The 12611-nt window shown below is 41.7% G+C and overlaps 1 protein-coding gene across 1 annotated transcript in view; it reads right to left on the bottom strand.

The window, feature by feature from the left end:
• Positions 1-12611, bottom strand: part of LOC140740706 (PH domain leucine-rich repeat-containing protein phosphatase 2-like) — a 133438-nt gene that overhangs the window by 94510 nt on the left and 26317 nt on the right. Inside the window, exon 3 of the mRNA XM_073070152.1 lies at positions 961-1094. Within this exon, the coding sequence (XP_072926253.1) occupies positions 961-1094 (134 nt within the window). The remainder of the gene's footprint in view (positions 1-960; positions 1095-12611) is intronic.

Below are 12611 nucleotides of genomic sequence, written 5' to 3' on the forward strand. Positions count from 1 at the left end.
AACAAACAGTCTACTAGAGGAACATATTAATCCTGATGCATGGTTTCAAAGTGAAACATCGACAGTTCCTTCCCCCCATAGATGCTGCTCAACTCTCTGAGCTCCAATAGCAGATTGTTTGTTGATCCAGATTCCAGCATCTGCAGCCTCTTGTGTCTCCTGATTATTTTTGGAGTTTTCTATTTTTATTTCTGATTTTCATCTTCTAGGGTTCTTAAGCTGTTATTTTATTTCAAGGCATCTAAAACTAATAAACTAGCATAAGCTGGGAGTGTACAGATTAATCAACCATCGATGTAATTCCTCAATCTGATGACAAGGTCAACCAGGAAGAACTAAACATAATCCCTTCTCCTAGTGTACTATTATGCATAGCACAGCAGTAAAATTACAGGAGTGGAATGTAGAGGTCTGTTCCTGTGATTCAGAGCACAAGTTTGAATCCTATCACAGTAGCTCGAGAGCAATCATTGGATTGTGATATATAAAAGCATCTTGTTCACTAACGTCCTGCTTGGAAAGAAATCTGCCATCCTTATTCAATCTGCCCTACAAATGACTCAACCCTTACAATAACGTGTGTTTCTTTTTAACAGTCCTCTGAAATTATTTAATAAGTTCCAGAGGCAAGTTAGGATGGGCAGTAAATAGTGGTCTCACCAGCATTGCCTGCATTCCAAACAACAAATTAAGGACTTGACAGTGGTAACATCTTTTAGTAAAAAGATGTTTCAGTGAACCAACAAAGAAATAACTCATCCACAATGGGCAAACAATCTCTAAAGACCAACACTTAGCAAGTAAACTCCAAGTATTTTGTTAAAGATTGTGTTCTACTACTGGATCAAGTTACAGGAATACATTGTACACAATCAACCACTCACTGGTCTACTTTCTATTTTTTTTAAAAACAGCAAAACTGAACCCATGCATTTTGCTCTTTGGAAAATTAAATCTTACCATGAAAATATCTGATCATGCAGCTCAAATCAGCAATAGCAGCTTCCTCTTGTATCCGAAGCGGGTCCTGGAAACCTAATCCAGATAGATAATCATAAAGGATTTGCAGAGGCCTCTCATCTGGATTCAGTCTCCTGTAACAGATGAAGTGCTCAGTATCAGAATCAAGAATATTTATAATTTAGTGAAAGGCAAAAACAAAAGGAACCACTACACAGATCCAAGAAAATCTTAAGTGCAATTTCTTGGGGGAAAGGATTCATTTCCAGTAATCGCAGTTGAGGCACTTTTTTTTTTCCAAAGACTGTATAAATTGCATGTGCATAAAAGTTGCTCTCTATTACAAAGGAATTCAATTTCTGGAAAATGATTTTTTTTTTAAATCCCTAATTATCATTACATAAACACTTCCAAAGAATTTTCCAAGGGTAGAAAAAGTAGAAAAGCTTGTCCAGACTGCATAACTTACTTACAAAGGAAAGAACGATGTTTGTGTCCTTAACAGAGTACCTGCAAAGAAGCAACTAGAGAGGAGAGGCAAGTCCAACATCTAGGCAACAGAGCAAGCCCAAAGTGGCCCAAGCTGATTTAGAAAACAGTACGTTGGGAAGCATTATAAATATTAGCATATGCGCAAGATACTCCTTGTGTGGATGCTTCTCCCTTCTCACAAAATCCCTATGATTTTGCGCTACAGTAGTGACAAAGTGTTTGAATTACTGTACTAGTAATCAAAATACCAGAGGTCAAATCCCACAATGGCAGCTGTTAACTTTAAACTTAATTAATAATTTTAAATTTAAAGAAACAAATTAGTCATTAATAAGTTACTACCAAACTAGCAAATTGACAAAAAATTATTTGATTCACTAATGAACTTCAGGTGAAGAAATTTATCATCTACTTGAGGAGCGATTTGAAACTGCTCCAGTTTACCAACCGTGGCAACAGATCACAGCTGATGCCATTTCCTTGGCTCTTCACTCATGCTTTGAACATCCAACAGTGATAGATAGATAGATAGATAGATACTTTATTCATCCCCAAGGGGAAATTCAATGTTCCTCCAGTATGATATCACATAAACACAAGACAGACCAAGACTAACTGACCAAAAAAAACCACATAATTATAACATACAGTTACAACAGTGCAAAGCAATACCATAATTTGATAAGAGCAGACCATGGGCACGGTAAAAAAAAGTCTCAAAGTCCCAGATAGCCCATCATCTCACGCAGATGGCAGAAGGAAGAAACCTCCAACGTGGCAAAACTTCCCGATGCAGCCTCTGGAAGCACCCGAGCACAGCCAACTGTGAGTCCGTCCGAAAACTTCCGACAACTTCGTGCCTCCGACCAGCCCTCCGACACCGAGCACCGAGCACCATCTCTGCCGAGTGCTTCAACCCCGGCTCCGGCCACCAAGCAACAGGCAAAGCCGAGGATTCGGGGCCTTCCTCTCTTCCCATCTAGAAGAGAGTCCAATCATCTAAAAATCTTCTACCTTCCCTAGAAGAGAGCCCGATGATCCAAAAATCTTATGCCTTCCCTCCTAACCAATTCCTTAGCCAAATGTCAAACTGTATAATCTTCCACTTTCTGGCCTCAGTAGAATGTGACATGGCATTGACTACAGATCTGCATTCAATACCATCGTCCCCTAAAAACTAATAAGCTCCAAGACCTAGGCCTCAATATCTCCTTGTGCAAATGGATCCTTGATTTCCTCACCTGCAAATCCCAGTCCATTCAGCCGCCAATCGGAGATCGGAAGCATGAGAAGATGTAACCCACTGAAGTTCTCCAACTGGGTAGAAAAGGTATCGACTTGTGATAGTTTAGTGTTTTGAACAGAGACCAATCAGTGCTCTGGATTGATTTATAAGAACAAATTAAAATAAGACAGTGACATTGTTGGATTGGACAGTTAGAGTGGTTTTTTTTTTAAAGTTTTAACTCTTCCAGGCTGCAGCAAGGAGAGGCACTATTGAAAGAAAGCATCCAGCTGCAGCTTCTAACAGTCTATGTTAAAGGAGTTGGAGCTGGAGCTGGACAAACTCTGGATCATTCAGGAGGTTGAGGTGGTGATAGATGGGACATTCAGAAAGGTAGATATACTCAAGGCGCAAGACACAGAAAACTAGGTGACAGGAAGGGGAAAAAGGTTAAAAAGCCAGTGCAGTGTACCTTGAGGCCATTCCCCTCAACAACAGGTATACCACTTTAGATACTGTTGGAGGGGGGAGAAAAAGAGGATTAACTTAGCAAAAGAATATCAGTGATCAGGACTCTGGCACTGGGTCTGGCTCTGTGACTTGAAAGGGAAGGGGGAGAGAGGTATTCCGTGGTGATAGGAGATTTGTTAATTAGGGGAACAGAAAGGAGGCTCTGTGGGTGAGAATGAGATTCTTAGATGGTATGTCGTCTCCTGGGTACCAGAGTCCGGGATATCTCGGATCGAGTCCTTAACATTCTTAAGTGGGGGGCTGAGCAGCCAGAGGTCGTGGTCCATTAGTGATGGGGTTCTGCAAAGTGAGTTCAAGGAATTAGGTGCCAAGTTAAAGGGTAGGACCACTAGGATTGCCACCCATGTCACATTCTACTGAGGCCAGAAAGTGGAAGATTATACAGTTTGACATTTGGCTAAGGAATTGGTTAGGAGGGAAGGCATAAGATTTTTGGATCATCGGGCTCTCTTCTAGGGAAGGTAGAAGATTTTTAGATGATTGGACTCTCTTCTAGATGGGAATCAGAGTACCAGAACAGATAGTGGATAAGCTGTGGAGACAGATGTTGTTCAGACCTCAAAGTCAGGAATCAAAAGGTTGAGCATGGTACAACAAATGCCCTGAGCTTCATATATAGCAAGAAGTATTACAGGAAAGGCAGATGAGCTCAGAGCAAGGATCAACACATGGAATGGTGATATTACAGTCATTACTGAGACTTGGTTGCAGAAGCAGCAGGATTAGCAGTCCAATATTCCAGGGTTCCATTGTTTCAGACACAACAGAGCAGGAGGGATTAGAGGAGGAGAGGTGGCATTACTAGTCAGAAAAAATGTCAGTATTCAGTCAGAACAGACTGGAGAACTCGTCTAGCAAGGCATTATGGGTGAAACTGACAAGTAAGAAAGGGATGACCACATTAATGGGGCTACATCCAACAATCCAAGGGATTTAGAGGAACAAATTTGTAGAGAAATTGCAGACGGTTGCAAGAGACATAAGATTGTTGTAATAGATTACTTTAACTTTCCACATGTTGACTGGGACTTCCATAATTGAAAAGAACTACCGTAGATGGGATGGAGTTCATCAAATCTGCTCAGAGTTTTCTTAACCAGTATGTAGAATTCACAACAAGTGTGAGATACTTGATCTGCAATTAGGGAATGAGGTAAGGCAGGTGATAGAAGTTTCTGTAGAGAACACTTTGCATCTAGTGCATCTAATGCTATTAGTTTCAAAGTAATATGGAAAAACATACATCTGGTCCACTGGTTGAGATTCTGAATTGGAGAAAGGCCAATTTTGATGGTGTCAGAAAGGCTCTGGCAAGTGTGGACTGCGACAGGATGTTTTCTGGCAAGGATTTATTTGGCAAGTGGGAGGCCTTCAAAATTGAAGCTTTGAGAGTACAAAGCTTGAAAGTGCTTGTCAGAATAAAAGGTAAAGATAACAGGTTTAGGGAAACTTTGTTTTCAAGAGATACTGAGGAACTAGTTAAGAAAAAAAAAGGCAGTGCGTAGCAGGTACAAACAAATGAAATGCTTATGGAGTATAAGAACGCAAGAGGACACTTAAGAAATCAGTAGGGCTAAAAGCAGGCATGAGGTTGCTCTAGTAGACATGATGAAGGAGAATCGCAAGGGATTCTACAGGTATGTTACAATCAAAAGGATTGCAAGGGACAAAATTGGTAAACAAAAAAGATGGGGGAGATGATTTGTTTACATTTGCACGTAATGCCCTGTCTAAGTTATTTACTGCTATATTCTTATTTTAGCAGTTTTCTGTAAAAGCAGTTTGCCCTGCTCGTAAGTGTATTGGCTTTGGTTAAATATAAGAAGCCATGTTGTCCAACTTAAGAACGTTGTGTCAGTCAACCAGGATTGGCTCGGTACACGTTGTAACTTTCTGCCCAGTGGAAGATTCAGGAGAGCTGGAGAGAATCAGATTTCTGAAGGACGGTAGTCTAGTTTGGGGTCTTTGGCTGGGAGCTGCTGAGTAGGGTACAAGGGAAGTTGCTACAGGATGTTGTTTTGAAGAGACTCCAATATAAAAAGTGCTTTATGCAAATGAGCACCTCCAAGGAGTAAGTGCTAATACTCCTGAGAGAGCCAGTTTGTTTGAGGTAGTCTTCGAGGGAAGTTTGAACTGTGGCTGATGTCCTTCACACAGAATATGAGTTCAACATGCAAGTAAAGCAATACCTCCAACTACTCCAGAAATGAGCTCCAATGTTTATGTGCATATTGGAGTGGCTTAACTTTTATGGGCCCTTTTAATTTTCCTTTTCGTTGAGGTTGAAAATTTGGTTAATACATTTCCTTTGTGATTTTATGCCAGTGTACAATCTGTTAATTTTCTGGCAAATGATAACTTTGCATGGAGAATTCACAACAATCTATGTTCCTTAATCAGAACATCACAACTTTCCTGTTTGTTTGAAAGTCATAACGACCCTAGACGCATATTTGCTTATGAAAACTGGTCTTGTCACTGGTGAGTCACTTGGCTGTCAGCAGAGTTGGCTAATGAGCCAGGTTTGCACATGAGCCCGGTGAGAGGGTTGCATGCTGGGTCTGTTGTTTAGTAAACACAAAGTACACTGCAGATGCTGTGGTCAAACCAAGACGTAAAAAAAGCTGGATGAACTCAGTAGGTCGGGCAGCATCTGTTGAAAGAAGCAGTCAATGTTTCAGGTCTCGACCCGAAACGTTGACTGCTTCTTTGAACGGATGCTGCCCGACCTGCTGAGTTCATCCAGCTTTTTTGTACATCTGGGTCTGTTGTTTATCATCTATATTGAGTACAGGAGATGGAATGTTATGCTGAAGTTGTAAAGACTTGGTGAGGCCTGAATCAGAGTATTACGTGCAGTTTCAGTCACCTACTGACAGGAGAGATGTAACTAAGGTTGAAAGACTACAGAGAAAATTTTCCAGGGTGTTTCCAGGACTGGAGGACCTGAGTGATAAGGAAAGTTTGAATAGGTTAGGACTTTATTCCTTGGAACATAGAATATTGAGGAGAGATCTAATATAGATATACAAAATTATGAGGGGTGTAGATTGGGCAAATACAAGGTGGCTTTTTCCACTGAAGTTGGGTGGGTCTGCAATTAAAGGTCATGGGTTAAGGGTGGAAGGTGAAAAGTTTAAGGTGAACATGAGGGGAAACTTCTTCATTCAGAAGATCGTGAGAGTGTTGAATGAGCTGCCAGTGCAAGTGATACATGCAAGCTTGATTTCAATGTTTGAGAGTAGTTTAGATAGGTACACAGATGGTAGGGGTATGGAGGGCTATGATCCTGGTGCAGGTTAATGGGAGTAGGCAAATGGTTCTCCAAGATTAGATGGGAGGAATGGCCTGTTTTCGTGCTGTATTTTTCTATGACTACGTCGTCCACAATCACCATCACCACAGGTGCACCACAATGTTGTGCTTAACCCCCTGCTCAACTCGCTTTACACTTATTTTTTAATTTTTTTTTTAGATATCTCGCTTTACACTTATAACTGTGTAGCTAAGCACAGCCAGCTCCAACGCCATATTCATGCTGGCTGATGACACCACTGTTGTTGGCAGAATCAAAGATAGTGATGAATCAGCATGTAGAAGGGAGACTGAAAACCTGTCTGAGTGATGCCACAACAACAACATCTTACTGAATGTCAGCAAGAGGCAGTCCTCTGCTTTCTTCTATGTGTGCAAAGATTCGGTGTATCAACTAAAAATTTGACAAACTTTCAAAAGATGTGTGGTGGAGAGTGTACATCATGGTCTGGTATGGAAACACCAATCTGCTTAAATGGAAAAGCCCAAAATAGTGGTGGCTACAGCCTAGTCCATCATGGGCAAAACCCTCCACACCACTGAGCACATCTGCAAGGTGCACTTTTGCAAAAAAGCAGCATCCATCATCAAGGACCCCACCATACTCTGGAAGTGCTGCCATCTGGAAGGAGGTACAGGAGCCTCAGGACCAGCATCACCAGGTTCAAGGACAGTTATCACCCCTCAAACATCTGGCTCTTGAACCAAAAGGGTAATTTCACCCAACTGCATGCACCCCAACACTAAACTGTTCCCACAACCTTTGGACTCACTTTCATTTTTAATTTTTTTAATTAATTATTATTGAAGATCAACAAAAAAATACATTAAGGTAATTAAGTCAATATGTCATTATGTACAATGAAGAATTAAATTAGCAAATAACTGATTAACAAAGCTAAACAATATATCAATAATAATAAGAAAAAATAAAGTGTTAATATTTTTTGAAAGGAAAAAAGGGAAAAACCCTACTAAGAGGGGAAAAAACCCTACTAACTGAAAAAAAACAGAAAAAAAACACCATTGGGAGCACAATCCCGGTGCTATACATCACACAAGCTTCCGACTCACTTTCAATGACTCTTCACCTCATGTTCTTGAAATTTATTGCTTTTTTTGTACAGCTTGTCATTTTTTCTACTCTGGTTACTTGTTCCTCATGCGTGGTTTTTCATTGATTCTATTGTGTTTTTGTATTTACTGTGAATGACTGCAAGAAAATGAATCCCAGAGTTGTATATGGTGACATGTATGCACTTTGACAGTAAATTCTGGTTAACTGGTTCAACTGGGATAATTGGGATATGGTCAATATGATCAGTACATTTTGGCTCAATTAAGCGGCTATCACAATTAGCTGAAGTTTCATGGAAATAGTTAAAAAGATATAAAATAGACAACTACCATTTAACTGAGGAACAAATTATGTATTTAAATACAGAATAAATTAGAACACTACCTAATACTACTATAGTACATAATATAAAACCATGTATAAGTTCCTATTAGTTATCGGAGGAATTCGTCCAGTGTATGCTGCCATATTCTTTTGAATGGCTGTAAATGAATAAAATCAGCACAGACACCAGGTAAACACAATAGACTACCCTTATACAAAGACAGCTGCATCCTGCAAATCACAAGAGAGTTTCTCCAGCATTCTGTGCGTACAAATCTTCATTTTCATTGTAACATTCGAGATGATTGTCAATGCCTTCAAATTCTTTGTTGTTCCTAGATAGTTGAATGAGTGAAATTGTTTCATTTTCACCCCTGGCCGTTTCTGGTATCTCCAAGCCTGAATGCTTGAGCAAAACAGTTCTGATCACTGCTTAAATGCTTACTGTGTTGGGGTCCGGTCCGGAGCCCGCCTTCCGGGTCTTGCTCTGGTCCGCGGACTCCGGAACTTGCAGCCGGCCCTCCTGTCACACGGAGTCATTGGATCATCTTGGCTTAAGGAGGTACACCTGTTGCCTATTAGGGAGCAGGTGTTTGTAAGGGGCTTGGGGACTGAGCCTGGTTGTGGGGTCGTCCTGCTCCGAAGCCGGTTTAACCCACTCTGTAGCTGGACCGCCGGCTCTGAATCCTGTCTGTATCCAGTTCTGCCCTGGTTGCCGGCCTGTTCTGTATATGCTCTATCCGGTTGGTCTTGTTCCCCTGCTTCTCTCTTGTGCGCTGGTCCCGCTGTTCCGCCTTATTCGCCTTGCTCGCGCTGCCACGCTGTCGGTTGCCTTTCCTAATTTACTGGTGTATCACAGTAGTCCTGCTGCTCACCCTGGACCCAGCTTCCTTCTGATCCCTTGCCTCCGTCGGGCAGTTCCGGCCAGACTGCCGCTGCCCGACAGGGTTTCTACCCCTTCCTACCCGTTGCCTCCGTCAGGCAGGTCTGGCCGGACTGCCGCTGCCCAGCGGGGGTTCTGCCCCTTCCTATCCGTTACCTCCATCGGGCAGGTCCGGCCGGATTGCAGCTGGCCGGCAGGGGTTTCTGCCCTTTCCACCTATTGCTCCCTAAGGGTTGTGCCCCGCACCTGCCCAGGTGTCCGCGACTGGCCCAGGCCTCTGTGTTTCCGCCTGGGAGGCGACCCTGCCTGGGATCCATGCGGCCTGCCATGAGGAATCCTCCTGCCCTGTCTGAACACTGGGACCCTCCCGTCTGCCTCGACCGGACTCTGGGACCCACCCGTCTGCCTCACCCGGACTCTGGGACCCTCCCGTCTGCCTCGCCCGGACTCTGGGACCCTCCCGTCTGCCTCGCCCGGACTCTGGGACCCTCCCACCTGCTTCGTCCAGACTCTGAGACCCTCCCGTCTGCCTCGTCCAAACTCTGGGATCCAGACCCACCTGCCTTACCCCTTACATGCCATGGCATCCCCATCCTGTCCTACCCCTAGTACTTTAGTGTCTGCGTCCTGCATTTGGGTCCAATCCTGCCCCCATTCCTGACATACTGCTGATTTGTCACCACTAGTGACAAAAATCACTGCTTTTTGAAGACACACAACTGACACCATTTAAAAACTGTTCACCCTAAGCACAGTGTAGTGTCCAATGGCCATGTAAGCGTAAGTGCCTGCTGCTAGTTAAAAACTGTTTGACAAGAGTCACCTGTCCTAATTAAGCGCATAATGTCCCAAATAAACCAAAAGAATGCTGGCTATCTTCTTGAGTCGTTTTTGTTTTTTTACCAGTTGTCCCACGTAAGTAGCTGCCCTAATTAACTGAAATCAACTGCATACACATATTATTGTAATTCATAATTTGTTTTTATGTTGTACTGTAGTGACAGATCAACTAATTTCATGACATATGTCAGTGATATTAAAACTGATTCTGATCCCATCATGCAGGTTTCATTGAGGGCTGATTAAGAGCATTCATTTACTATTTTACTCTGCATTGTTCCAATGGTAGAGAACCAGAATTTCCACACCTGATAACTGGTCTCAGTGGTCTTGAAACACTTTGAATTATCCAGCTGCTCCTATTCCATAATTCAGTGTACCAAATAATCGACAACACTATGCTGTATAGCAGTACAACCATGCTGAGTAGAATGTACTTAGAACAAACCTGTCAGTTTTAAACTGAGCACCATAGATTACCAGCTTAGTGGAAGCATACATCATTACAATCTCCAACCTCACATAGTGCCGCTTCCCTCATTCTACTATTATTAGCTTGGATCAATGATGAATGCAATAGAGCAGGTTGGAGTAGAACCAGCCTGACCTAAAAATGAAGAACAACACAAGACTACATGCATGCTAAAATGCAAAAATAGAATGCAACAGACAGAATTATACAATTTTGCAATCAATACACAGATCAAAGTTATACAGTTCTCAGAGTTTGCATTAAGTTGTGAATGATGGTGGTCAATTAAAAAGCTAAAGGAAGACAAAGAACGTCCCCATTCTCAAAGGTATAATCACAAAATGAGAGAACTGAAGCCAAAGCTGACATACACTCAGCCACTTTATTAGGCACACCTGCTCATTAATGCAAATATCTACACAGCCAATCATGAGGCAGCAACTCAATACATAAAAGCATGCAGACATGGTCAAAAGTTTATGTTCAAACCAAACTTGGGATCTTACATAAGAGTCTCTATAGCTTAAAGAAAATGGTGCAATAAACTAAAAAAAATCCGATGTGTGTCAGATCCATGGGCAAAACGTTTTGTTTATGTAAGAGGTCAGAGAAGAACGATCAGACTGATTCAAGCTGACAGGAAGGTGACAGTAACTCAAATAACCATGTATTACAACAACAGTGTGCAGAACAACATCTATGAATACACAACACATTGCACCTTGAAGTGGATGGGCAACACTAGAAGACCACACTCCTGTACATAATAAAGTGGCCACTGAGTGTCCATCATCCCTACACTGTCTCTAGGTCAAAACTCTAGAACTTTCTTCCTAAGAGCTTTTCCCCAAACTCAAAGACCACAGTGGTTCAAGAAAGCAGCTGACCATCACTTTCTCAAGGGCAATTAAGGATGGGTAATTAAAGCCTGTGAAGCCCACTTTCCTTGAATGAATAAAACAACAGTTGGATTCATACCATGCATAATGGAAGCTAGCCATGGTTTCTGAAAGTCAGTCGTCCCAGTCCCGGGAACAAAGCACAAGTTCCACAAAGCAATGCCTTGAGACTAACAACTCTCTTTCCATCATAAGGTTATTGCACAATGTTTAATCTCATGCATAACTGCTCAGCCAATGAAGGAGGCTACACATGCATGCAGCAAGATTTCAATAACTTTCAGGCATGGAATCATAAGGGGTGAGCAACAGAACTTCAGACACATAGGAATATCAACACTTGCATGTTTGCTACCAAATTTCAGACTATTTAGTAATACTTGCTGCACCCTCAGTGGATGCAAATCCTCAACTCTCTACCCAACAGCATTTTGCAGTACCTTCAAAGGATAGTAGCAATTCAATAAAGCACCTCACAACTTCATGGCCAATTCAGATTAATTTATCACATGTACATATCAAATAGGAATCAGCAAAAAATGCTGTCCATGCAAGTGATAATGTAGTCCTTAGCAACAAATTTGGGCAAGTAGTGAGACTAAGTGGAGACTTTGGGGGAATAATGAAGTTCATGTTCAAAGTAAATTGGTGCATCACATGAGATTCATTTTCTTGCAGCCATTCACAGTAAATACATGAAACACAATAGAATCAATGAAAATCATACCCAGCAAGATGAACAACCAATGTGCAAAAGACAGTAAACTCTGCAAATTCAAAACAGAAAAAAAAAAGCAATAAATATTGAGAACATGCAATGGAAACTCTTTGAAAATGAATCTATAGCTAGTGGTAACAGTTCAGTGATTGGGCAAGTGAAGTTATCCCCCTCTGGATGAAGAACCTGAACCGGATGGTGTGGTCCTGAGGCTCCTGTACCTCGTTCCTGATGACAACAGCAAGAGGAGATCACGGTCTGGGTGGTGAAGGTCCTTGATGATGGATACTGCTTTTGCTGTGGAAGCACCATGTAGATGTGCTCGAGGGTATGGGAGGCTTGACCCATGATGGACTAGGATGCATCCACTACTTCTTTTGTAGGCTTTTTTTCCCACTCAAGTGCATTGGTATTTCTATACCACACCATGATGCAACCAGTCAATATATTCTCCACCGCACATCTATAAAGTTTAAGTTTCAGATGACATACCAAACCCTTATAAATTTCTCAGAAATTAGAAGCGCTGCTGCGCTTTCTTCATAATGGCACTAACTTGTGGTTTCTAAATGACAATAAATTGAATCTGAATATAGTCCATTGACTTCTGCATATCTGAAGGGAAGGGGAAAACAGACAAGGTAGTAATATCCAACTGTCAATGAGTGATCTTTGCTATAGGTGCAATTAGCCTTTTTTGTTATTAATAGGTTTCATTAGTTTTAGATGTATGACACTTTCATTGTGATGTTACAATGACATTGGAATTTTACTGACATGTCCAATTCCTGTTTGAATCAGAATGTGTATAGCTCAAGTTTCAACTACTTAATTGACATCCAGTAGTTTATTTGACTTCCTGTAGTTTATTGAA

The sequence above is a fragment of the Hemitrygon akajei genome, chromosome 17 (assembly GCF_048418815.1).
Source record: "Hemitrygon akajei chromosome 17, sHemAka1.3, whole genome shotgun sequence".
NCBI classification, from domain to species: Eukaryota; Metazoa; Chordata; class Chondrichthyes; order Myliobatiformes; family Dasyatidae; genus Hemitrygon; species Hemitrygon akajei.